Source organism: Colletotrichum graminicola (genome assembly GCF_000149035.1).
Source record: "Colletotrichum graminicola M1.001 genomic scaffold supercont1.18, whole genome shotgun sequence".
Taxonomy (NCBI): Eukaryota; Fungi; Ascomycota; class Sordariomycetes; order Glomerellales; family Glomerellaceae; genus Colletotrichum; species Colletotrichum graminicola.
Genome location: NW_007361022.1, coordinates 38,372 through 64,791, shown reverse-complemented (window position 1 = coordinate 64,791; position 26,420 = coordinate 38,372). Strand labels below are relative to the sequence as shown.

The 26,420-nt window shown below is 54.6% G+C and overlaps 8 protein-coding genes across 8 annotated transcripts; 3 read left to right on the top strand and 5 right to left on the bottom strand.

The window, feature by feature from the left end:
• Nucleotides 1-844: 844 nt before the first annotated feature.
• Nucleotides 845-1,852, bottom strand: GLRG_05306 (uncharacterized protein; the record flags this gene model as incomplete). Its single annotated transcript, XM_008095991.1, has 4 exons — nt 845-985; nt 1,067-1,411; nt 1,474-1,539; nt 1,694-1,852. 4 exons carry the CDS (start codon nt 1,850-1,852, stop codon nt 845-847), a joined length of 711 nt encoding a protein of 236 aa, XP_008094182.1.
• A 651-nt stretch (nt 1,853-2,503) lies between these two features.
• GLRG_05305 (LCCL domain-containing protein) lies at nt 2,504-5,165 on the bottom strand (the record flags this gene model as incomplete). Its single annotated transcript, XM_008095990.1, has 2 exons — nt 2,504-3,650; nt 4,363-5,165. The coding sequence occupies 2 exons, from the start codon at nt 5,163-5,165 to the stop codon at nt 2,504-2,506; spliced, it is 1,950 nt and encodes a 649-aa protein (XP_008094181.1).
• Nucleotides 5,166-6,964: 1,799 nt separating this feature from the next.
• Nucleotides 6,965-8,965, bottom strand: GLRG_05304 (uncharacterized protein; the record flags this gene model as incomplete). Its single annotated transcript, XM_008095989.1, has 5 exons — nt 6,965-8,195; nt 8,283-8,317; nt 8,409-8,523; nt 8,597-8,783; nt 8,878-8,965. The coding sequence occupies 5 exons, from the start codon at nt 8,963-8,965 to the stop codon at nt 6,965-6,967; spliced, it is 1,656 nt and encodes a 551-aa protein (XP_008094180.1).
• Nucleotides 8,966-10,070: 1,105 nt separating this feature from the next.
• Nucleotides 10,071-11,782, top strand: GLRG_05303 (uncharacterized protein; the record flags this gene model as incomplete). Its single annotated transcript, XM_008095988.1, has 3 exons — nt 10,071-10,321; nt 10,395-11,054; nt 11,119-11,782. The coding sequence occupies 3 exons, from the start codon at nt 10,071-10,073 to the stop codon at nt 11,780-11,782; spliced, it is 1,575 nt and encodes a 524-aa protein (XP_008094179.1).
• Nucleotides 11,783-12,343: 561 nt separating this feature from the next.
• Nucleotides 12,344-13,450, bottom strand: GLRG_05302 (phosphorylase superfamily protein; the record flags this gene model as incomplete). The annotated part of the gene is made up of 1 exon (XM_008095987.1): nt 12,344-13,450. One exon carries the CDS (start codon nt 13,448-13,450, stop codon nt 12,344-12,346), a length of 1,107 nt encoding a protein of 368 aa, XP_008094178.1.
• Nucleotides 13,451-14,133: 683 nt separating this feature from the next.
• On the top strand, nt 14,134-15,671 carry GLRG_05301 (uncharacterized protein; the record flags this gene model as incomplete). Its single annotated transcript, XM_008095986.1, has 2 exons — nt 14,134-14,245; nt 14,413-15,671. 2 exons carry the CDS (start codon nt 14,134-14,136, stop codon nt 15,669-15,671), a joined length of 1,371 nt encoding a protein of 456 aa, XP_008094177.1.
• A 1,760-nt stretch (nt 15,672-17,431) lies between these two features.
• GLRG_05300 (uncharacterized protein) lies at nt 17,432-17,744 on the top strand (the record flags this gene model as incomplete). Its single annotated transcript, XM_008095985.1, has 2 exons — nt 17,432-17,513; nt 17,575-17,744. 2 exons carry the CDS (start codon nt 17,432-17,434, stop codon nt 17,742-17,744), a joined length of 252 nt encoding a protein of 83 aa, XP_008094176.1.
• A 6,493-nt stretch (nt 17,745-24,237) lies between these two features.
• Nucleotides 24,238-25,616, bottom strand: GLRG_05299 (uncharacterized protein; the record flags this gene model as incomplete). The annotated part of the gene is made up of 3 exons (XM_008095984.1): nt 24,238-24,796; nt 24,858-25,336; nt 25,422-25,616. The coding sequence occupies 3 exons, from the start codon at nt 25,614-25,616 to the stop codon at nt 24,238-24,240; spliced, it is 1,233 nt and encodes a 410-aa protein (XP_008094175.1).
• Between the last annotated feature and the right edge of the window lie 804 nt (nt 25,617-26,420).

The window sequence follows — 26,420 nt, the reverse complement described above, 5'->3', positions numbered from 1 at the left end:
TTTAGCTACGCGCCTAGATTGAACTCGGGGAAGACAGTGAAATGCAAGCTGATTCAGTTAAGCGCCAGGGAATTCAGATTCGGATTAAGAGCAGGGGGGGGGGAGGCAATTCCTATAGGATAAGCGACACCATGCATATGCAGCAGTAAGAGGTGCTCACATGCCGCTCGCATATTTTGTAGCGTCATCGTAGCAATAGTTTCTTCATCAATCTGATTCGGGACATATCAGGCCTAGAACTGTTGTCTTGTTATTGTTGTTGGGATTATGTTATACAACGCCGACCTCTTGTAGAGGATCAATGGCGTCGAGGTGACTAACTCCAATAATTTAGAATAGAAATAGGAGTAAGATGCGCTTCATTTTATGTTACATGTTAATATGTGAAGAAAAGCTCCTCTATATATAGGCAACTGATGTGAAGAATGCATACTATGCTACGTGATGAGAGATATGACGAGGCTGATCCCAAGCGCTAGATATTGGTGAGCCTATCGTGACTGTATAGCCCTCTAGGATCTCCGACGAGGTCTCTGGGGATTTCCGTGTGTTCAGCTGTACAGTCTCAATAGCACATTCATGTCTCTGTAAATACGCCAAGTAGTCATGTGGATAGACTAACAGAACGATCTCGGACATCTAGCACATCCGTCGTAAAAGGACCGTCATTCACTAATGATCAGCGGGGAGAAAGTGTGCCATCCACAACTACAGACAAGACAACAAGTTTGTCCCTTCACCATTGCGCAGGTTCTACCACGAGGGCCCATGATACAGCTCCCAGTGTTATCCGCGATGTGGTGCTCTTCCGTATAGCGATTCATTATCCCCCCCCCCTAAAATACTATACGATGTCTTTGCGCAAGAAGACGGTTCTTCTAACCACCGGGTTTCCGTCCGGATCCGTTTCTGGGAAGCCGTAGAAGTTGTTGACTGTGTGGATGAGCTTGTACCCTCTCCTCTCATACCACGCTTGGGCGGGCGACTGAGTTTTGTTCATGTTAGCGTCTACGTCGACCGGATCGCAAGTCCGTCAGAAGGATATGAGTGGAGGGAGAGGACGTACAGCGGGAAGCTTTCCCTTGTGCACCACGGCGGACTCCTTCCGGAGCTGGTCCTCCTTCGAGACGGTATCCAGCACCAGCGTCTTGGCGCAGAGCGGTGTGCCGGCGGCCATGGCCTCCGCCATGTCCATCGCCGCCCTTCCGATCCCCGAGCCCTGGATCGCGTCCGAGACGTAGAGGCTCTTCACCCAGAACACGTTCTCCTTGGGGATCGGGAGGCCGAGGGGCTCGGCGGGCGGGTTGCCGGCGTCGAGCGAGATGTGGCCGACGGGGTGGAACGGTGTCCCGGTGGCCGTCCTAGCGACGGCGTAGATGGATTGTGCGGTGTCTACAATCGGCTCCGTCTCCTGGAGAGGCAGCGTCGGTGTTAGTGACTGGAAGACAGGGCGGAAGACGGGGAAGGGGGGACCTTTGGGTATTCGGACACGTGCTTGGCGATCTTTGCATCACGCTCCGGGTCTTCACTTGTGAGTGCCTTTGGAGTTCACTGTTGTCAGCTGGTGCGCAATCCCGAGATAAGATATAATATGTGTGAAAATGGCCATTCGCAGGATCGCGTCCGCTTCAAGTCAACATCCCACACCAGACAAACAAACAAAAAAGACTAAAAAAACCATGAGACAACTCACGATCCAGTAGATGCATTTGAACCCCGAGCGCTGCCAGCCCTGCCATTCGGGCACCAGGTTAGCGTCCCAGCCGCATGCTATCCTCTGGTCCACCATCCGCGTGATGTGGTCTGCAGACTCAGGGTCCCAGGGGATCAGCGTGACTCTTGTTGATGACATTGTTTCTCTCTCTTTTTCGGGACTCCAAGTGAACAATGAATGACAAGTCGGCTCTCCTCGTGGTCTGGGAAATTTCGGAAACTTTTGTGATAATGGTTGCTAAGAGTTACAGAGCCCGAGTGCGGACCGATGCGTCAAGGGGCGAGTCGTGAACAAGAACACATGAACCTGACGGCTATCCTGACTTGGACGGGAGCAAGGAATTCGGCCCGGCTTTAACATGCGCCTGTTCAGCCACAAACCGCGCCCTTTTCGGCTTCGGCCACACTCGGTTCATGGGGTAAACGTGGGACAAGGCTATCAGGCCGATGTCGGCATGTCAGTCAAGGGCGCGGATAACACACGAAATGCGGGGCTTTTCGTTGGCCGTTGCTATGGATTTTATGATGAGTCTCTTCCCCGTTGGTGTTCGGCATGGCCGATTTGCCAGGGTATCCCGATTCCGAAGAAAGCGTGCGGACGGAAGCAAGATGGGAACAAGAGGCTCACTCACGAGCGGCGACGATGATGTTGAGAAGAAGATGAAAAATGCATATGCTCAGTACCTAGTCGCTATGTAAAAAAAAGACAAAAATGAACAGAATCGCACATCTTAACGCCTCACCGCCTTTTGCATGCTTAAATCCCACCGGTATCATCCCATTCCATATTCTATTGCGGCGGCATCGCCCACGTTCCGTTGGCGAACCACGTGCCGGCCTTTGTATAGTCTAGTGTAACGCCGTCCTTCATGTAAGCAAATCTGAAATACTCGGGCAGGGCCATCTTGGCCTTGCGCATCCACACGAACAGGTTGTCGTCCGGGCCGTCGGCAAAGTAGTACCGGAAGCGCTCGACGTCGTTGACCAGGGCGCTGACGCCGTCGTAGCCGGCGGCGACGAGGTCGGCGTCGGACGGCAGCAGCCAGCTGAAGCTGATGCTGCGCTCGAAGGAGCCCGAGGAGATGACGGGCTCGGCGAGGCGGGGGAGGAGGGAGCCGAAGGCGCCGTCCTCGCGCAGCTCGTCGGGGGTCTGCAGGACCGAGTCGAAGCCCCAGCGGGCGATGCCGTTGACGAAGAGGCCGAGCAGCATGCCCTGGTAGAAGAGCGAGGTGCGCGTCTGCATGCTGGTGCCGGGGAGCAGGAGGAAGGCCATGATGTAGTGGTGCACGCGCAGGTCGAGGCCGGGGATCGAGACGCCGACGATGATGCCGGCAAGGAAGAGGGCGTAGAGGGCCAGGAAGCGGGGCAGGCGGCCCTCGAGCCAGAAGAAGTAGACCTGCTTGGCCATGACGAAGGCGAGGACGATGAGGATGAGGGCCAGCGCCGGCTTGGCGCCGGGCTGCTGCTCGATGTCGTGGGCCGTGAGGCGCTGGATCGGCATCCAGCCGAACGTGTAGTTGGACAGCGCGCCGAACCAGAAGCCGCCGAGCCACAGCGCCGTCTTCTCGAACTGGGCCCGCAGGTTGGTGAGGGTGCGCCGGACGCAGATGCGGTAGAGCACGACGGCGCAGAAGGCGGCGGGCATCAGGCGGCCGGCGAACAGCGAGATGCGGTCCGGCAGGACGGAGGCCGGGTGGCGCGAGGTGGTGGGCGGGTCGGAGGCGAAGCTGACGTGGGCGAAGATGCCGACGAAGGAGACGAAAAACTGCCAGGCCGGGGACGTCGTGAAGAGCGAGAAGACGGCGGAGAAGAAGACCGAGGTCGGCAGGAGGACCTCGCGCGGGTCCCGCCGGCCGCAGCGCAGCTCCGACGGGTCGGCGGCGGACAGCTCGAAGGACAGCGGGGAGCGACGAAGTCCTGGTATCTCTTTACCTGCGCTTTAAAGATGGTCGGAGCTCTGCAGTCACGCGGTCTAACTAACATAAACCTGTCGCGGGGTGATGCCATCGTAATTGTAGCCTGTAGTGACATTCGCTCAACTACAGTCGGGGTTTCCGCACGACCAAGTGCAGTAATGACGACGCAGGTTTAAAGATGTCCGACATACTACACTAAGGCGGCAGGGAGGAGGGAAGTTTGGATCATTCCCCTCCGGGAAACATTCCTAAGGCTTCTGGTCTTAGGGGGGTAGGCTAAACGTGTTCGTAGTCACCATTGCTAGGCATTCAGGTCAAATTGGGTTCCCGTCGCGCGGGGAGCACGAAACCATGACCGCATGGAGAGACTATAGAACGTTGGTCACTCGTCTTCCCGGTCGGTTACCCTATAGCGGGTTTTTCCGGGCTACGCCGGCACTCCCTGGTTATCCATTCGCTAGAATTCAGGTCGGTTTCTCGGCCTACCCGGATAGGAGAAAACGTCTCGCTAGATCTTGAGCCATAGTCTGCCAGCGGCCGGACCAGGAATGCACTGGATCGTTCTAATGAACAGGTCGCGGACGGGGAGAGATGCTCTGAACGACTCGACATCGTCACGCATGTACAAGAGTAGGGTACATCTTGCTGAGGCGAGTGTGGATCCGCCGATAATCTTAATTACGGCGCTTGCGATTTCCGTTGATATACTCACTAACGGGACCGACCCCCTTACAGTTGACCTACCCCGGGAAGTACGAGTCGAAGGGGGACGGTCTCGACGCCGTTCCGGGCCGAGGCGTTGAAGACCTCGTGGCGGCCGAGGCGGCGGAGGCGGCCGCAGCCGCCGCTGAGGTCGGTCGCGACGCCGGCGTGGATGGCGGCGGCGCAGATCATGGAGTCGCCGCGGTAGACACCGTCGCCGACGACGAGCGGCTTGTAGACGATCTCGCGCGGGCCGACGGCGTGGGGGTTCAGCAGCTTGTGGGCCATGCAGTTGGCCGGGCAGCGGAAGGAGAGGCTCGCGTTGGCGAAGGGGCGGCAGTCGGCGCCGTCGAGGCCGCAGCCGTTCTTGAAGCGCCACAGCGTGTCGCCGCAGTCGAGGCTGACGACCTGGCGGCCGTTGGCGCCGTCGTCGGTGAGGGCGTGGGACGAGGCCAGCGGCACGGAGAAGGCGACGGCCCACAGGGCGAGGAAGACGGCGACGAGGGCGCCCTTGCGGCGGGCCGTGGGCGCGATGAGGTCGAGAAGCCGCGGTGGCGCCTCCTGGACGGCCGGCAGGACGGGGCGGATGGTGTGCACCCGCGGCGGCTGCGGGCCGTGGATGCAGTGGCGCTTCGGGGTGTGCGGGAACTTTTGCTGCGAGAGCGACGGCCGGCTGGAGGTGCTCTCCTCGAGCTCGTACTGCTCCTCGTCTGTGAGGAACCCGGCCTCTTCGTCGGCGCTCCGCCGGCGCGCGTACTTGTCGTCGGCGTCATCGTACTCGCTGTCCTTGAACGGCGGGTCCCTGAGCGGGAAACCATCACCGGGGGCCCCCATCTCTCTCTCTCTCTCTCTCTCTCCCTCTCTCTCTCTCCCTCTCTCTCTATATATCTCTCTCTCTTCCTGTCCGAGGTAGCCAGCTTCCCCTAGCCTGTCTCTCCCACTCGGTCTCTGGTCTCTCTCTCTCTCTCTCTCTCTCCGTCTCTCCCTCTCTGTCCTCTCGGCTCGGTTGCTCTTGTGATCGAGGAGGCTGGCCGGCGCTTCAGTTCACGTAACGTGGGTGGGTGCGAGTACGAGTTCGAGCGAGGGACGATGAAGTCACCGACGGAAGAGAGCAAGAAACGTACATTCCTTGGCGACGGGGGAGGAGAGTCCGAGAAGAAAAGAACGAGTGCCGTGCCCAGCTAAGGTATTCGAACATAAGAGCTTGGGTAGCAATAAAATGAACACGGGGGGGTGACCTAGCACCAAACCGAGATGGAACCCCCTTCCAGATCCCCATAAAGACCCCCCAATGGCCCCCCTTTGGAGTGGAAATTGGCCACGGTGATCGGAACAGACGTAAGGGGCGCGCTATCCTTGGTGGGGGCTTACATTGTCTACACTACCTACTTGACTCGGTCCCTTTCGAGACACGAGAGTCCAAGCTTTTCATCGTTTCTGAGCGAGGCGAGACGCTAAACTGAGACAATCGGGGGGGGGAGGGTCTTTAGGGCGTTTCTTGTGGTTAGGATGAACGGCATGTGTGCATATATCCCCCCCCCTGGTCCCTTGTCTCGAGCCGCCGCCTCTGGATAAACAATCGAGTTGGGTCAACGACTGGATTCTATCTAACGTTACACAAAGGGAGGGCATTTCCAGTTCGATTCTTCGGCGGACAGCCAGAGGGTTCACGAGGGAAGAGAAGAGTCTGTTGGCTTTGTTCGGCTAAGCTTCCGAGTGCATATTTGATGCGTGTTTGCTTAATCTGAAACTACAGGGGGGGGGGACGTTGCCAGGGTCACACAGGCCAAATGTTGGGTGAAAAGACGGCGAGTATCCGTAATATAGGTAGATATCTCCCCCTCTATGCGACACGAAGCGGTGAGTCGGAGCAAACTGAATCGAATCAATGGATATAACGGATACACGAAACGACACACTCCTGTACCTCTAACGCCCAATCTTCTCATCGTGGATATTCTCTCGCGTTTACCTGGCCGAATGCCGACCTGCAATGCATCCTCGTCTTACATCCGATCAAAGCCTGCATGTCAAAACAGGGGGACTACGGTACACTGATCCAAGGCGGTCCCCAGTAGACAGAGTGTCAAAACGGGGGGACGAGTCGGCCACAGCCGCTGTTGCAAGGGGGGTTTCTGACAGTTGCTTGGTTGAATCCCGGCACTTTATGTAGACACGACTGCAACCGGATGAACTGAATGCGTCGTTGTCGTGTGCATGTGAGAGGTGAGCTGAGCCGGATGTACAATTTCTTGGTTCTCACTGAGACATTTTGACCATCTTCACGGGTACGACTCCCGAGACGGAGATATAGATGAATTAAACATTATACTTCTTGCATGCACATTCAGCCTAGTGTAACACCATGAGAATACTGAGCCGTGTCTATCAAGCCCTATTGTCCCGTACTGCGAGGGGCAATGAACAACGCGTGCGCGAAACCATCGGACGGGTCGCACGGAGGGCATTTGCATCTTTTTGCAGGCATATACCTAGCAATGGATGCCTGTTTGCGTGCCTCTGAGCTCGACGAAACGCCTCGTATCTAAACCTAATGCAACGTGGGCTTTCTCTGTTCACCAAGAAAAGAAGAAGAAGAAGAAGAAGAAGAAGAAGACGGTAAAAGACGCCGTCTAAATCTCGCAGGTGTACTCCATCGTCAAGTCCACCCGCGGCACGCCCTCGAAGCCGGCCGGCACGGCGTACGACACGTTGTAGTACCAGTGGTCCCTCAGCTGCTGGCCGTACGTGACCGGCTGCTTCTCCAGCCCCGGCGCCGACACGTTGACGCTCAGGCACGGGAGGTCCTCGAGCCCCGTGACGGTCTTGCCGCCCAGCGTCCACGACGGCGGGATGCCGGACAGCGCAAAGGTGAAGATGTCGGACCCGGCCTGCGTCGCGTTCGGGTACGACACGCTGAGGGACCGCTCGCCGGCCACGGCCTTGATGGTCGACGCCGACGGGTACAGCAGGAAGAAGCCGATGTAGGGGAACGGCGCGTGGCTCGGGTCCGACGCCCAGTGCACGATGGCCGGCACGAACTGGTTGCCGCGGTTCACGTCCTCGGCCACCTCCTGGCCGCCCACCATGAGCGGCGCGCTGACCCACGCCGTGACGTTGCGGACCTCGCTGCCGACGGCGTCCAGCTCCTCCCTCGCCGTGCGCGCGATGCTGCGCGAGCCCTCCCACGGGCCCTTGGCCTTGAGCGCAGCCGCGGCGTCGGCCGAGATGTGCTTGGCCACCGTGTCCGAGACCAGCGCGATGGCCGCGCCCTGGGCAGCGTCGTAGAGCAGGTCGTTCTCGCCCTTGGGCGGCTGCGGGCCGAAGTCGCGCCCGAAGATGGCCCACCAGTACATGGGCAGGATGGACGAGTGCTCCGTCATGTCGCGCGTGTAGGCGCGGTCGTACGGCCCGACCAAGTTGCCGAGGTACGGGTTGTAGTGTGTCGCGAGGTCGTCCCACATCTTGGTGAGCATGTACTCGGCGTTGGTCGTCATGGTGGCGTTGCGCGGCCCGTAGGCCATGTTGGCCGCCAACGCCCACACGTCCATGCCGTAGTAGTTGGGCGCGTTGTACTCGCCCAGCGTGTTGTTGAACTGGAAGAGCTCGAGGAGCTGGGTGCCGTGCGTGTTGGCGAAGTCGATAAACGTCGTGTTGCCGCGGCGCGCGCCGATCCAGCCGACCGTCAGGGCGCGCATGAGGTTCGGGTTGGAGTACCCCAGGATGAGGTTGTCGCCCTCGGGGTAGCTGCCGTTGCGCCTCATGGCACCGACGGCTTGAATCTCCAGCGCGTCTTCGATCTTCTTGACGAGGTCATCGCCGAGGAGGTCGCCGTAGAGCTCGACGTCTTGGATGAGCTGGGTTCTGGTGAATGTTAGTTAGTATTCCCATCTTTGTCCGCTTCTCTCTCTCTGCTGCAGTGGGGGGGCGGGCATGTGGACTTGGACTTACCCGATGAACTCTCTCCAGTTGGGATCATACGTGTTCTTGAGCCACTGTTAGCACCGCACAGCACCTCAATGCGATTCTTGCTTTTTCGAATGGAATGCGAAACACCAAGAGAAGACTACTACTCACGTAGATACTCGGCGGATACAGTTCAGAGTCGGGCGTCGGGTCCGGCTCGTCGGGCGAGAGCTTAAATGTTCCGTACCATGCCGACTCGTAATCCGAAGTCAACTGGCTCGCCAAACTACAACAGTGGGCTCACAATCAGCTTCGTGTCGTTCAAGCACAGCACAAATAAACACATGAACAGAACTCACACGTTCTTGATCGCCGCCTTTGCATTCTCCACGTCGTTCCCCTCGTTGCGTTGCAGCAAACCGGCCGTGTACCACGCCGTGAACCGGATGGACCACGGACCGTTGTCCTGGTACCAGATAAGCTTGTACGAGTCGTCCCATCTCGAGTCCTGGACTCCCATGGCGTAGTCGAACAAGCTTTGAGCGTCTAATAAACAATCCCGTAAGTTTCCAAGAAAAAAAAACCCCCGCTAAATGGAACAAACACGTCTAGGTTCATTCTGCGGGATGGATCTACTCACTAGCTGAAAGCGTCGGCTTGCTTGCTGCTGCGACCCCCAGCGTCGCGCTGGAGGTCAGGATTGAAGCCACGGCCAGGTTGAGACGCATTGCAAGAGTCAGAGAGATACGCAGGGCACTGGAGGAACAATCATCGGAAGAGACGAGAGACGTCTTCTCTCTCGATCGTCTTCTGGCCCGCTGCTATATACCATAATCACCCAGGTTCCGGGTGGATATCCCAAGCCATTCTCGCGTGGAGTCCCGCTGCTCACGCGATTAAACAACTGATTGTACCTCTCTCTCTGTCTCTCGGGTCTGGTCTGGGGAAACCAATTTCCCCAACTCATGCCTCTCGGCCCAATCTCTTTCTAGAACCCGTGGTCCGCCAACTCCGTCTGAATCCGCCAATCACAACCACTAATTCGCCGGACAGAGCCCGGCCAAGCCCGGGCCGGAGCCGGTGGACCATCACCGTACCCCCCCCGGGCCATGTTACATATACCCCAACATCGAACTAGTGGATTGCGCACAAGTGGGGTTACGAATGGGTTTGCGGGGGAGGCAATGCGTTTACCTCGGAAACGGCCGCGTGAGAGATACCAGGGGAGAGATATTGAAATTGCCATCGTGGCACGCGGTCAGCCCAAAGGTCGGGATATCTTGTCAAGGCCACGAGCTCAACACAATCCTCTCTCCCCGTCCCTTTGATCGTCATCATCCTCGTGTTCCTCGTGCTCCTCCTTCTCCCCTCTTCCCCCCCCCGCCCATCTTGGGGGCTATGTTACATCTGGCACCACGATTCATTTCACAGTTCCCCGATTCGGCTTGTTTCCCCCCGACTAGCTCCCTCACCTGATAAGCCTAGCCAACCCGAAGCCATGGATCCGGCAACCCCACTGATATCTCATGACCTCGCTCTATTTGGCAGTCCATGGCTATCTCTCTCAATAAGCAACCCAGGCTATAGGCTAGGTAGGATTCCGTGCCCCTCCGGCCCGGACCATGACCGGCTGTGGTAGCAGTGTTATCGTCAGTTGGGAGCTGTGCGAAGCTAATCGGCCTGTCGCCGGGTCGCGCTTCGTCGGCATATGTACGCGATAGACCCCTCGGTCGTTTTCTCCTCACCCCCCGCCTCAAGCCGAGAAGACTCCCTCTCTGTCTCTCTTCCTCTCTTTCTCTGGCCTTGACGACCTCGCCGAGGAACCGCGCAGCCATGTCGAAAGAAGCCACCGCCACATCGGAGCCTGTCGGCATCCCCGTCACCGTTGACGCCGCCATCGCCAACAAGAGAGGCGCGTTCAAGTGGATGTCGAACCCGGGCATCATCAAATTGAACTGCGTCATTACCCTGTCCCTGGTGTCGAGTTACGCGACCGGCTACGATGGCTCCATGATGAACGGTCTGCAGTCCTTGGACACTTGGAAGGCATCGTTCAACAACCCCGACGCATCGGAACTGGGACTGTTAGTGACCCCATATCGGACTCTCCCTCTCTATCTCTCCCGCACATGATACTGACACCCCTCGTCTTTCCAGTCTGAATGCCATCCAGAATGTCGGCCAGCTCGTCGCCCTGCCCTTCTGCGCCTGGTTCTGCGACCACTTCGGCCGCAAGCCCGCCCTGCTGGTCAGCGCCGCCATCCTCATCATCGGCGTCGCCCTCCAGGGCGCGGCCCAGAACGTCGGCATGTTCATCGCCGCCCGCGGCATCCTCGGCTTCGGCCTCGCCCTCAACATCACCGCCGCGCCGCTCATGATCATGGAGCTCGCCTACCCCTCGCAGCGCGCGCCCCTCGTCAGCATCTACAACTCGCTCTGGGGCCTCGGCGCCCTCAGCGCCGCCTGGATCACCTACGGCACCTTCCGCATCGGCGACACCTGGGCCTGGCGCATCCCCTCCATCCTGCAGGGCCTCTCCAGCGTCGTCCAGCTCGGCCTCTGCTTCTTCATCGAGGAGTCGCCGCGCTGGCTGATCGCCAAGGAGAGGGACGCCGAGGCCGAGGCCCTGATCGTCAAGTACCACGCCAACGGCGACGCCTCCGACCTCATCGTGCCGCTGGAGATGGAGGAGATCAGGGCCGCCCTGCGCCTCGAGGCCGAGGCCTCGCGCACGACGTCCTACCTCTCCTTCTTCCAGACGCCGGGAAACCGACGCAGGTTCCTCATCATCCTCTGCGTCGGCTTCTTCTCTCAATGGTAAGCTGATTCGACGACGACTGGTATCACTCACGGTTTGACTAACATTTGGGGCAAAATTTAGGTCCGGCAACGGTCTGATTTCCTACTACCTCACCCTCATCCTCGACTCGATCGGATACACTTCGGAAGACACCCAGACGCTCATCAACGCCCTGCTCACGCTCTGGGGTCTCGTCTGGGGCATCCTCGCCTCGGTCCTCGTCAACCGCTTCCGCCGCCGCACCATGTTCATGGTCTCCACCGTCGGCTCCCTCGTGTGCTACGTCATCTGGACCGGCCTCCAGGCGACCTACGAGAGGCAGACGGACCTCACCGGCGAGGGGTCCCCGGCCCTGGCGAAGGGCGTGCTGGCCATGATCTTCTTGTACAACGTCACCTTCACCGTGGGCTGGGGCGCCCTGCAGGTCACCTACGTCGTCGAGATCCTGCCTTACAACCTCCGCGCCAAGGGCCTGGTGCTGTACAACCTGTTCGTCGCCCTGGCGCTGATCTTCAACCAGTACGCCAACCCCATCGGCGTGACCAACTCCAAGTGGAAGTACTACATTACGTACGACGTCTGGTTGGCCTTTGAGGCTTTGGTCGTCTACTTCGTCTTCGTGGAGACGGGCAAGATGAGTCTCGAGGAGACTGCCGTCATCCTCGACGGCGTCGAGGATAAGCTGGTCGAAGAGGTTGCGCAGAGGACGGAAAAGCTCGCCATGGGCGGCAAAGAGGCCATGTGAGAAGGCAATCCTCGCGGGTAAAGCAGAGCTTTTTTGTCATTATAGCAAGCGAGTCACGACTGGCTTGAGAATTGCAGAGCATAGATATTGCAATCACTCCTTTAATTTAAGTCTTAATAGTATAACAGTGTGGCGTATTCCGGAAATATAGTCGCTCTAGAGCCCCATGAGCGGTCTAGTGCAGTTTGCCCGGTACATACAATACAGGATAAAAGGGCTAAAGATGATAAGACAGTACATTCTTGCACAGTCATAACAACCAATCACAACGTAGTCTAGTTATGACAGGTATTGTTATTGTGGCTTATATCACGTCCTGACAAAGGTTTATAGGAATTTGGCTGGCTATTGCTCATAGAAGGGAATAGAAAGTGTAGAGAATCTACCAGAAATCTCAGTCACTTCTGGGTTGACCATGTTCCCCTAGGAAATGCATGGCTTCTCTCTATGATGCCTTCGGCAATGAATTAACGCCTATTGCCCGTTGCGTTGTATGAAAGAGGCGGGTTTATAAGAGCAGTGTCAACCCACACGACCTGGCCTGTCCGACGTCACACGTTCCTATGACAAGGTCAAATTGTTGTTCCCACTCATCCTAGTCCCCGCAAGTACGTTTCTGCCTGTGATCGGACCATTGAAGGTCGCGCCCTGGTGCTCTGTCATAGGTCGCTGCGCCGGTTCTAGCGCCAATGGACCGCCGGAAGAGGACCTCTGCCAATCGCCAGCAACCGACTCGAGCGATGGCACGATCAGAAGCAGCTCCTTCGCATACGCGGCGGCTGTGGCGGCGGCGTACGGCTGCCACTTCTTGTTCTTGTGCGCATCGGCGTAGTCACAGATGCCGCGGACGACGATGCACGGGAAGTTGTTCATCAGACCGGCTGCCTCCATTTCGAAGCACAGGACGCCCCCAAGCTCCTGACTATGCCGTTTGCGTGTTTTCCCATCCTTAATAACTTGGTTGCCGGACGCAATGGTCCCAAAGAAGAGGACCGGGTCAGTGCTCTCTCGTGCTTCCCGGAGGATTACCTCGTCTCGCCGGCATTTTAGGCATGTCGGTCCCGGGACGTGAGTCGAAGCGGCCATGTAGAGCGTGTCTTTCTCAGGGCCAGGGGATCTGAACTTTGGGTTGTCGGTATACTTGGCCAGATGCTCCGTGATCCGGGTTTTACCACGGAAATCGTTTGATCGTAGCTTAGCCAAAGCCTTGAGAAGGATTTCGGGCGACGCGTTCAAACTTCCCACACGCGCGAGCACGCCACCCGCTCCCGTCTTGCCGAAGTCGTATTGGACTACGCCGCCGTGTTGACCCGCCGGCTGGCTAATCACGACGTCCCCGAGGCGGATGTCAACGTCATTACCGTCCTCTAGGTCCGGGGCCCCGCCTCCGATACCGACAAGGATGTTGAACCGCAACGAGGGAAAACTCGACTTCATCTGGCTCGCGACGATGGCTGCCTGGTTCGTGCCCATCTGGCCGGCTGGCATACAGGCCGCGACGACGTTGTGGGTGCCGATTCGGCCCAAGGTGTAGATGTTGGAGTCGGTTGCGCAAGGGGGGAGGTCGGCGAACTCCTCGTCCATCATCTCGGCTGCAGCAGCGAGCTCGATCGGCAGGGCGCAGACCCAGCCGACGGTGAACTCGTCGGCCGAAACTAGTGTTGGCATTTTGGTCGATTCTGTGGGTATGTGCTGTCTGCGACTGTTCTGCAAAGGTGTAGTAGTGTTGACATTTGGTACAACAGCTCGTTATTAACTGTTAATTAGCTGGGTGAAAGATGTTGGTATAAGTCCTGTGAGGACGGGCATCCTGCAAGGCATAGACAGCACAACGCGCTGAGGGCGCCTTGGGCTTACTACTGGAAAGCCTTGTCAGGCTTTTTCCCATTTCGAGTCGCAGGTTTCATTGTATCTCTAAGCCACACAAGGCATCGGTGCTGTATGCCGCCTTTGGCACAAACGTGGCTCTGGACTCGAAGCTGCCGGGCCAACTCAGAGATACCGTGGTGGCTGACCAATTAATGTAAAGGATTGACTATCTCGGTTGTTCCCAACGAAGTCTAGCCTGATGTATTCTGGCCCGCCCCGAAGGCATCTTGTACACGATGAAGGTCGTCTATTCGTTGCCTGATGCCCTGGTACTCTACATTTCCTGCGGCCCCGTCGCATTGCATGGCCTTGGCGTACGCAATGAGCTCTGTGGTGTTCACGTGGAGGTTACCATCTGGTCATCCTCAACCCTCCCCCTGAAACGAAGCGCTTGCTTCTCACGCATCCGCCCTTGGGAAAACCGCGCCTGTTTTTTGTTGAATGTCTTCCGAGTTATGGACGCTGATCGACAATAACATACTATGGCTGAACGTGTAACGCCGCTGCCATCATTTGGGTCGACTGAGGCACACAACGCCCTTGTTGGAAGCCAGTTCTCAGGCCAGACCAACATCACTTTTCAAGTGAGACATGGTGAGAACGACTCCTGCCAAACCGCCCAGATGAATTAATCTAATTGTCGCAGACGAGTCGCAAAGACTTGAAGGCGAAAGAAAAGCACGTGAAAAAGAAGGTGCGTGTGGCTTTGCCACTTAAGACGATGTCTAGGAGGATACTAATCGCCAACTAAGAAACTACAGACTGTCTTCGCTCACTGGCGTTCCGTGAGATCAACGCTCGTCGGCATGATATCACGCATGCCCACCAGGACACCTGCGACTGGTTGTTTGACACGCTCGAGTTCCGGCAATGGATGGACCCTACATGCCTACAAGACCACAATGGGGTGTTCTGGATCAAGGGCAAGCCGGGCGCGGGCAAGTCGACGCTGATGAAGCACGCGTTTCATCATTTTCACAAGCCCGGCGTCAGAAATTACCATCTGGTAGCATACTTTTTCAACGCTCGAGGCGAAAAGCTTGAGAAAGCGCCCCTAGGCATGCTGCGGTCCATGGTCCATCAGCTCCTCCGGACAGACGATGCGCTATACGCACATTTCCACCAGAACTTTATTCCAGAAGGCCTGGAAATATCAGACTATCAATGGAGGCCATTAGAATTACAAGAATTCGTTCGCTGGGCTGTCACGCAGCGCCTCTCGACGCCATTCCTTCTTCTCGTCGACGCACTAGACGAATGTAACGAGCCCGATGCTCGCCATGTCGTTGAATTCCTCGAGTCGCTGAGGATTCTCGCCTGCCAGTATAGGACTCAGCTGAAGATATGCCTCTCGAGTCGGCATTACCCTAGCATCACAATGCGCAAGGCTGTTGAGTTGAAGGTTGAGCATAGCAAAGACCACGAAAGAGATATTTCCAAATACATCAACGAAAGACTGACAGTAAACAATTTCGACATCATATATGAGATTCGAAGGAAAGCTAATGGTATCTTCATATGGGTCGCTATTATTGCGTCTGTGGTCAACAAGGCGTACGACGAGGGCCAAGTTGAAGCCATGGGGAGGACTTTGGAGGAAGTCCCGGCCGATCTCGACGCAATGTTCTCTGCCATTTTGGGAAAGGACATTTCGAATTCAGCCGAGACAGTCCGCATGTTACAATGGGTGCTCCTCGGCCTGCGTCCGCTTACGCCCCAAGAACTCTTCGTCGCTGTAGTGGAAACAGCTCCTCCCGCAAGCGACATAATACAGCGACGGATTACCACCTCGTCAAAAGGCCTTGTTGAAATACGAAGAGATTATCATACCAATTCTGTCCAGTTTATCCATTTATCGGTCAGAGGATTCCTGTTTCGATACAAGAAGCTACAGATGTTAGACCCAACATTAGGACCTGAGCCATTTGCGACCATCCACGGTCGACTCTGGGCTCGCTGCAGGTCTAGTATCAAGGAGGCTGTTACTACATCAACTCCTCGGGAGCACATTTTGTGGTGATGCGACAAGGTCCCCTTCTTTCAATATGCAGCAGATGACATTTTTCAACGTGCAGAGAGAGCCTTGTCGAAGTGTCCTGCCGATACCCCCTGAGAACGAGCATCCAGAATCGGCTCCGAGAGACCGATCGCTGGTTTCCGTGGTGGAGTACTCATATTCCGTGGTGGAGTATACTCCGTGGTGTTGATTTAGAGTGGCTTCCAGAGCTGTGGCCCGACCAAAGGACGGGCCCATCACTTGTCCACATGTTGACAGTTCTTGGGCTGCCGAATCTAGTGAGAGTCCTTCTCGAAGGCACCAACATCAACACACAAGGCAGCACATATAGTAAGGCATTACGGGCTGCTTCACATTCAGGGTAGTGGGAGATTGTAGAGCTGCTCCTTGAAATGGGCGCTGATTGCACAGCCTAGTGGGATGGCCCAGGGGTTCAGGTAACTGACAGTAGACGCTATCAGACAATGTAGTTATAGGAGGCCTACAAAAGGAGGAGGAAAAGGATCGAAGAAGTGTTCAAGTCAAGCAGAGGTACAATGTTAAATCTGGGGTTGTAATATGATATACCGCTTATCTGCTAGATCACATGTTGTTAGCTGGCTTGCTATGTTGCTTGCACATCAACAACTTGCGCGTCATGTTTCGACGTGCACTGAATGAATCAAAGGAATAAGACAAACACTTGAGCGGTTTACGCTACCCTACGTTGGATGCGCGGTTTGACGGCCCAAAAGCCGAGAATCGGGCTGCAAGCCCACCTGGAGCATGACTCGCCGGCCGACAGCCTGTTGTGTATCAACAGTATTCACAGGGGGCGGGCTGGCTGTGTCTACTATCGATCGACTCGTTTTCCAACCTATGGGCTGACGGCCATAGATCGCAATGTAAACCCCATTCCGAATAGAATCAAGGCTAAACTCACGCCAGTGCAAGCGACCATTGAAGATTGGGCGTTCAGAAGACTGAAGACCACATTAGAATCCTTCATATGACTCTGTCCACCACGTCCCCCATCGTCGGCGAAGTCCATGGTTCCATCCATCACCCTAGGCCTTCCCAGTAATGTGGCCCAACTGACCGGTCATCTTCCATCCAAGGCACTGGACCGCCCGCCATGCCAACTGCGGTCTGCTGCTGCGCCGCCGGGGTCAGCGAATGGAAGCACATGCTTACGAAGTAAACCCGGCAAGAATCGTTCGACTGGCAGAGTCACGTTGAGCAGACACGGCGCACATAATTCCTGATCTTGGGACCCCTCCAACCGTGGATGGACAAACAAAGGCATAGCGCGCAGGAATCAGACCAGGGCGTAGACGATCTTTGTCCCTATGTGGCCCAGAGAAGCCTTACAGAACAGGGGATCCGGCCTTCTCCAGACTAGATTTGCCAGCTTGGAAGAAACTGTCAGACCCGCGCCATCGGGATCGCAATCACACCACCGCCCCGCCATATCCGGCCAGACACCACACCACCCTCGGACAATCAACAGACAACACCGGAAAGAATGAGCAAAGGCGACGGCATCATGATCGGGGAAAGCAGGCTAGCACCGTGTTATATATGCTCTCGCAGAGTGCGAGATGGCAACACAAGATCGGATGCACTCCAGTCCACATCGACCACATCGTACAAAAAGCAACCTCAACTGTCTGCAGACTGTTTCAACTGCAACTAAAAACCTACTGCACTACGACTGCATCATCCCACTCTCGCCTTATCTTCAGCAACAACCGAAACAACTTACAGTTCCCACAACCGTCACGATGGTCAACCAACCAGCCAGGATTCCAGCCACCACCCCGGCCCTTGCTAGGTTCCTCCCTGCTGCCATCACTGTTGGCATCGGTAAGTCCTCAACCCGCTACCCCGGCGGCACGGCCCTCGCTAACATGCATCCGTTTCGCAGTTTCCGCCGTCGCCCTGAACATCCGCTCCCAGCTCAAGACCGAGTCCCAGACCATGGACCGCTTCTTCGCCAAGTACAAGAACCCCCGGAGCGAGGCCGCCCGGCAAAAGGTCTTTGATGGCGCCTTGGAGGACCCCCGCAGGAGCTGGTTCAACATCTTGGGCTGGTGACTGTTTCAGGACTAGAAGATTTTTTTTATTGGCAACATGGGCCGGGCGTTTTGGGGGAGGGCATACCAATATCATGAGGGGGAGGCTGCGTGCTCCGCTGGGCGTGCAACCGTTCCATGCACATGTCAGAGAAGGATGTGTTGCAAGCTAGTGGGGGTTTCGTCTGAACCGGAATCTAGTGCTACAAAGAGTAATTTTCTTAATCCAATCTTCTTAAAGTTCTCTCTGGTTGCTATTCGCTCTTGCGTCCTATCTATGTGCTTGGCCAGAGAAGTTTCCCAACCACTAAGATTGATTCCCGTGGCAATGCCACCGACCAACATTGCCGCAAGACAAATGACCGGCAGAATAGCCATGAACACAGAAAGTGCCTCTGTTTGAGGTCGTCACGCAGGTGTTCAAGTTTCTAAACAGGGCGGCAAGGGAGGAGGAGCCGTATCGCGACCGATACGGCGACGCGAGCCCAAGAGAAAACGGAGGCCGCAGCGACGAAGACGATGAGGAGTTGGACAACGAAGGGAAGACTCTGCTGTACTTTCACTTGTTAGAGTTCGAGCAGACGCAGCTGAGGAAGGTCTACGTGACGCGGATGCAGCAGTCGCACCCCGACTGGGCGACGAGAGTCGAGATTTACTCCCTGAAGGCATATTTTCTCGAAGCGGTTCGTCGCTGCAGGGGCGGCTTTCATCTAAAGCGCATCTCCCAGTGGGTTGATGCAGTCATGCAGGGAAACTTTCCGCGTCTTGCGGAAGCTCTCCAGGAGAGATGGTGGTGATTATTATAGAATCGAGTGGGCGTCACTCTTTGCTGAGTCTACCAAGTAGGCGGAACTCAGGGATGCCGGATCTGCCGAGGGCGGATGTCTTCTGAAATCGGATCCCGTCCGCTGTAGTTCGGGATTTGTGAATCTTGATCAAATCGAAAAGGGCAGATGCAGTTGGCGACCAGATATCCGTATTCCAGTAGGCTACTTCTTCTTCCCCCCTATCATGAGCAACACGGGTCAACGGGAACCGTTCCGAGTCAGCAACGCCCGTGAAAGGCTGGGTTCGAATATATGCATATGCAGGGTCTCTTTCGGCTCTGCCATAGTGGTTGCACTTGCACCCGTGTTAGCGCTTATGTGCTGTCGACATTTGGTCTTCCCCGTGCTTGCAGCCGGGACAAACCTCGGCTGCGTTTGTATTATACTTTTGGTCCGTCTATTTTTCTGTTTTCTGCTGCCAAGTACGAGCGCCAGACTCTCAACCATAGTGGTCTTGCACCACCATGCCAAATGAGTTGCAAAGAGAGAGTGCGACTTCCCATTGTAGCGACAGCCCTGATGGTTCTGAGGAATGGGTGAAATAGCAGCGCCGTTGGACACCTCTTGACAAGCATTTAGAAACCTTGTTTGCCATGTTCGGTATTGGGCATGGCACTCTTACTATTATAGTATATTAACCTTACGGCACCAGCCAACTCTTGCAAGGATATCACCGCAAGTGTGAGACTTGGAACCACAGGCTGGACCATTGACCAAAAATTAGGGAGAATAAAGACATGCCGCTGATCTTGCAGATACAATGAGTACCATAGGCCACTCCTACTTGCGGTCCGTGTTCTGAGAGCAGTCCGTCGTCCGGGATGCCATAGTCATTGCAAGTTTTCACCTCCTTCATTGTTTGCCTGTCGTTCGTCCATTCGTTATCAATTTCACTTATTCGTTGCATAGAACTTACAAACAGCGCTCGTCTATGTCAACGAATACTGGTAACACAAACCACCACCCTGAGTATCCATCATCTGAGACACACTGACATCCTCCGCCAAGCCCTCCATGTGCAGTAAATCATCCAGAGTCGCACTTTCATTCCTGCCCGAGTATTCGGTAAGTCTAAGCTTTTCATCTCTTTTCTGCCAAATGGACCAAAGACGATCTAATTGTGCGTGGTGCAGGTAGAAAACAGGATCTTAATTCCGAGTTAGATAGGACAGTTGAGTTAATTTGGGATGATAGTTTATGTGGGCACTTACCATTAGGAGCCGTAAAATGGTAAAATTCACCCCTGAGCTCATTGGGAGCCATATTGTGAGGACCATTCTCTACAGCCACGAGGAATGTCTTATAGTCCTTTTCACCCAGACTATTTTGTACAACTTCTGGGCTCGCATTTCTACCAGGAAAATCAGTAAACCCACGAGACAAGCAGTGTGGTTTTACGTCTGATCCAAAATAGAGAGGTTGCAAGTCTGCAAATGGGCCATTGGTGACGCAGTGTCCTTCACCCACACTTTGGGGTGCACTTGTATCTCCGTTGCCGCCAAAACCAGTGACGCTTGAAAATACAGGAGACTCCAGGAAATTCTCCCAGTCAAGCGTCCAGTCCCAATACCTTTGAAACAAGTCAGCGTGTTTTCATAACAGTCTTTGTGTGTTTGTAACTCACGGTAATGCTCCGGTGTAGGAGCACTTGTCTTTTAGATAAGTTTCGTATACAGAGATGAATCTTCTGTGCCACGGGAGAAAGGCTGCCTTATCATGCGCTACCACCTCAGGTTAACACACAACTCTGTCAGCGGGGGATGGCGGAGCCTTACTGCTGTGAGCGTGCCTGTTGTGTAAAAAGGCAAAATCGTCGTGAATAGTACCATTGCTATTGATTATAGAAGGCGTGCTGGTGAGACATTTAACGGCGTCGATGTAATCCAGCTTCTCTTGTCTCGAGAGCATTCTCCATTCTTTTCTGAAGTAAGGATCTTTACAGCGATTGTGCTGAGAAGACGCTGAGGAGTCTGACTTCGGGGGACTCGAGCTTGGAGAGGCATCGCCATAAAGGTTGGAAGATTGCGCCTGTAGGTGTTGATTAATGGCACTTGCGTTTTCGTAGCCCAAATGTAGACCAAGCGCGAATGCTGCCAAGAGAAGAACAAGAAGAAGGAAAGATGCGCCAAATTGACGACCGAATCGTCTCCAGCGCTGTTCAGTAGAAAATGTTGTATAAAGATGTTCGTCCGATGGCGTGTCCAAGTTGGGTAACTCTGAGTCGGACGAAGATAAAAAGCGGTATTTGCCATTCGCAATCGAGGAGAACATGACTAACTTGATTTCAGCATAGGTGAGAAGAATGATGGCGTATCAAAATGTGACGGAGTAAAAAAGAAGGGGATGGCGGGTGAAGACGTTCCTACAACTACAGAATTTTGACTCAGGGTCCTGGTGCTCTCCATAATAGTAGTTGAAATCAAACATACAGTGTTTGAGACTTCCTTCAACTTAATTATGCTATATGTACTCCGTACTATTATAGTGTAACAGTGAACCTATATTATAGTATAGGGTGGGCCTACATACTGCTACGCGATACCGCCTTCCTGGTTATGCAACCAGATATAGTGAGAAACAGTCGAGCGGTTTATGGTGACACTATCCGTAACTGAACGTGTCAACAGCCCTTACTTCTTTGCCTCGTGTTCTGCTATAATTGTAGCGGCAAGCCCAGAAACGCTGTTGTCCGGGTCTGAGGCGGAGACGGACATTGGAGCCTATGCTTCAGCTGCTGGTTACCAGATCCGGCGCTATTGGGGACCGGGGTGGCAACAGCAATGCCAATCCAGTGAGCGGACAGAACAATCTTATAGATCTGCATTTTAGCAAAGAGTGCAAGTGTGCAGGGTAAAAAAAGTATATCGAGTAGTTATTGAAAGAGTAGTAATTTCGTGAAATAGTAGTTGTCATAAGTGTGTTTATTGCAATGTGTCGTGAACAGGTAGTAATTACAGTAGTGTTACCCTAATGAGCTATGTTTATACTGATATTCTTTGATATACCAACTATTAATACTAGACTAATGATTCTTTAAAATTTATCGATCAAAGATTACCTAAGAGATCTCCCTTCAGAACTGTTCCACTTGAACGAATAATTACTGGCGACTTCGTTCGTAGGGGTTCAGGCATGGCTGGGCCTAGCCAAGAAGCCGATCAACAAGATGGAATAGTCTGTAACTATGAGTCAACAGCTCACCTGATGATGCATACAGTGGATGGGTAAGGCTGGAGAGGGAGGTTTAGGTCTCGGAGCGTGAGAAAACGTGGAGGCTGCCGTACCGTATGAAACAAAGCAGGGCGAATCCCTTATCTGTCCTTAGGGTCGATCACCTGACACTCAGCAGCTGGGTCCCTGGGATAAAGGAATGGGCTAGTAACTTGCGGTCTGCTGGTGCCCGGTACGAGTCATAGCATCTCCTTCTAGGTTTGGTACTGGTCACCTAAACTTCGATGCACAGGCTGCGGCCCGGGACTGGGCAGCGCGTGATTGTTCAGCCATGGTGACTAGTCGCAACTAATATATAGACAAGATACCAGTCCCCCGCCTGCGCAACTTTCTATCTGGCCCTGATCCTGCGGCCACAGCCTCGTTGTGGTCGGTAACAGATACCTGACCTGGACCTTGGTCGCAGTCCCAGGCCGGGGACAGACGTTCAAATGCATTGCAGCCAGCGGAGAGACCAGAAGTTAGCCAGCACTCATAGCAGAACACGGCAATTATTACATAAAACCGCAGGCTGCGACGAAACCACAACCAAAATGCGATAGTAATCCCCTTTTCGAGGAACATGTGCCTCTGTCGACTGGTTCCGTTACAGCAGTCAACGCTATTTCCAAAAGCTTAGCTCTACAAAGAGGGATTTACTTACTTACAAGATTCCATGGTACAGCGCTTCTATCTACAAACTTTATATTAATGAATCCCGGTGAAGCACCAAAATACATGGGTTGCGGCCAGCTCGGGTCGCTGAAACGGATAGACGCAAATCATTTCATGCTTCTTGCTCATCAGGAACTTCTTGTCAAGCTATTGCCAACTACTTACTACTGATGGATATCGTCGCTCCAAACCTCAATAAGCGGTCTAGTGCAGTTCACCTGATACATATGGAATGTCACGGTATGTAAAAACCCGATACGCAACGCCTTCGACCTGTGCCACATCTCAATATCCTGATACGGTATAGAATACCCAACGACGCAGAGTAGCGGCTGAATCTTACTTCACTTCAACCACTGACCTGGAGACATATGGTGAATTGGCTGGCAGGTCGAAGTGAAAATCGTTGCCGGCAAAAGATCCACACACACGAGACAAGACCATGGGCCAATTACTTGCTACACACTACCTCTACTTCTGAAGCTAATTGAACCAGTCGCCCATAGTCTTTACTCAACCGAAGAAGCGGGTCAGGCCGAGCTTGTGGGGGCCAGGAACACGAACATCGCTGGCCCAGCGCGCGCCATTCCGCAAGAATACGAAATATCAATCAAATTCGAAGCTCGCTCTCTGTAGCACACGCATCGTTTTCTCATTGACCAGACACGGCGAAACGGAGGTCCCGGTTTCAGTTGGCGATGATGATATACTATGGCTCACACTCTAAGGCCGCCAATAAAACTGGAATCGCAGGGCTGGATCGACATCGCTTAGGATACGGGGACAACCTTTTAAAGCTAGTGAAGGCATGCTACGGCCCGAAGATGACGATCCGCAGAAAAGAGACGGAGACCCCAGTGTGCCTCTAGTAAACCAGAAGCGATCGTTCTCGTCGGGTATCGTTCGGAGAAGCGATAAGACATACCATTATTCCCGAGTTGACAGAGTCGATTAATCATTTTACAGCTTGCTTAGAAATCGTACAGTAATGCTGATCACAACCGTGCGGGATCGATAATGCGAGGTCAACAAAGTCTAGTGTGAGACACGCAGCCCTAGGGCAACTGGACGTCGGGTCCTCCGGCCATTGATGTAGATCATTGCGACATTCACGATAGTTGAACCGCCGATCACGTAGTCCTGAGCTACCCAACTTTTGATATAAGCTCAAATAAGCGATGGTTGTCAAAGCCCACGTACACGTGCCACCGTATGTACGTGATGGGAGACGAGAAGCTGGGTCATGGCTCCCTGTATCATGGCACTGGACCCATCCGACTGGGGCCAATGGTATAATTATGTACTCAAGAGCAAAAGGGGCCCAAGAAGACCGACAACATATGATGGTGACAAATTGATCTGGAAATGCGACTATGAAATGCGAAGCGCGACGGTAAATTTAGATGTATCTTGCATTACATGTACCTGGGCAGGCATATACCCAGAGCTAGACGATTCGCAACTGTGCCATTAGAGTGCTGACAATTGCATGCCATATTAGTTTGATCATGTATTCTAGTCGCTTGTTTCGAGCTTCCATCACACTAGTATATTAAGCCTTGGCCGATATCCTCGCGTCGGCGACTTTGATTAGACGCCGTTCTCCGGCCTTCGGCCTTCGCTTCAGCGTCCACCAACCATTTCTCCGAATCCCGTTCTCTGACCGAGGTCCAGTTGTGACCACATATTGTCGAGGACCATGGTAACCCAAGGAATATGATGAATAATATATCGTCTGGCGAAACCATGTGCAACAGCTATTATGAATGCTCATGCGCAGCATTCCCCGATACCCTCTCCGTCTCATTCCGTCGCATGTTTGAACTCCTTTTGCACGCGGATGGCGTGGAGGGGGATCTCGTCGGAGCTCTTGTCGTTCTTCTCCTTGGCCGGATAACTCTCGACGGTGTACCCGAACCCGGTGGTGTCGGGTCTGAAATTGGACTCGCCCGGCGTGGGAGCCTGCTGTTGGCTCGCGCCCTCGGACCCGTTGTCGTCCGACAGGCGGTAGAAGGTGTCCTTGCCGGCGCCGTGCTTCGAGACGGAGAACCTGCGCGCGATCTGGGATCCAGCGTTGTTGGGGTCCTGCGACGCCGTGCCGTTGCTGAAGTTGGACTTGTTTCGGCTGTTGCCGAAGCCGAGGGCCGTCCCGGCGCGGAACATGCCGCCCATGCTGCCCGTAATACCGCAGGCGCGGGCGAGGTGTTGCATGGCTGGGCGGAGGGTCGGGAGGCAGGCGGAGACGATGCCCGCCGACATTTCGATGGCGGTCCATCCGACGGTTGGTGCAAGGGTGTAAGTCGGATCTGTCGCAGTATATGTGAAGAGGACACTGGTTCGGTAGGCTGAGGTGAAGACAACGCTAAAAGACGCTTATTAGCTGCCATATAGCTTGTCGACTGGGAGGTGATGTTTGAACTCACAAAAAGCCGAGGCCGAAAGCAAAGGTCAGGGCAATCTTCTCCGCCTTTTGCAGCTGCAGCTTCCAGACCTGGGGCAGAGGGAGAAGCAAGATGAGCAGGTCGGTAAAGATGGTGGACGCGGCGTTGGCGATCCACGTCGCGACTTGGTTGATGCAGTGGCCCGGGAGCTGGGGGTACCAGAGCTTCTCAACGGGGACGCAGATGAAGATGAAGAGGAACGTGATGCAGATGACCCAGGCGAAGACGAAGGCGACGACGAACCACGTCATCTTCTTGAAAAAGGAGATGTGGAAGATGCGGTAGTACATCAACATCAGGCTCAGCTTCGTCCACCCCAGGTTCCAGGCGTAGAGGATCTCCGCCACGACGAGGTACTTGGCCATCATGACGATGCTGTCCATCTCGACCTTATCAGCATGGAGGCCCATGCCGGCCGAGTACATGGCGAAGATGAAGCCGACGACAAAAAGATTCCATACCTTTTGGTTACAGTCAGCCCAACGGTCGATTCCTTGGTGCCCCCTCGTGTCGACCATGAGACTGGATGTCGATTCCGGGACCTACCATCGACCAGACTATCAGATAGTCATCCCACCATAGCTGCTGTCCCTTGACTTGACGGCTGTAGAGCCGCAAACCCACGGCTAGTACTGCGAGAAGGGTGACGGAAACGACGACTTGGACTATCCATGGCTGGAGGTTTTCCGGATCATAGCCCGGGAGGCCTGGCAGCTGCGAGGGGCCAGAGTCTGACGCCATGCTTGTTGTCCAACGTGTTTTCTCTCCGTTGCACAAGGAGCGTGGGGAAGCGGTCCACGGTATGTGTCAAGAAATGAATAAGAATAAAGCACTGAGGGGGACTGGACCCAGCTAAATGGCTTCGAACCAGAAAGACGCGTGGAGGGGTGGAGGAGATGGCATCAACGAGCAATCAAAAAGCTCTCATCTTGCTGAAAACCTCAGGAGACTCCATAAGGACAGGACTGGCTCGCTTTATTTTACAGGTGTCGAACCATGCATCGAAGGCATCTCGCCCCTGACGAGACTTGACGCATGGGACGACCGTCGACAGATTTGGGGGCCCCCTGAACCAACTTCAAAATTTTCAAAGGGTAAAAAAACGGGGGCGATGTGACACCCACTCATCCCCTCTTCGTTGGACGTTCGGAAGAACAGATTGATCTTCTTCGATCAGCTGTTGCTGTCTGTCTCACTCCCGATTTAGCGGCAGCCGATGGGACCACATGTATGTCAGGTGGAGTCCAGGCCAGCAGCAGGAAGCTGATGTATCAGAAAAAAAGAAAGAAAGACATATTAGAGTATACTCGGCGAATTAACCGACAGGAGACGGAGACGAAGTCCAGCAGTCGTACAAGGTTCACAACCCACGAGCGAATGTCTTTAGTGCCACGAGGCGAACACGCAGGTGGGCCGACCTCCCCCTTGTCGTGTGTGTGTGTGTGTGTGTACCTACTCATGTCGGCATTGGCTTCTCGCTCAAGCACGTTTTTTTGTCTACCGCGTGGCACTGATCGCCCCGGTGCATATTGTGATGAAGCAAAG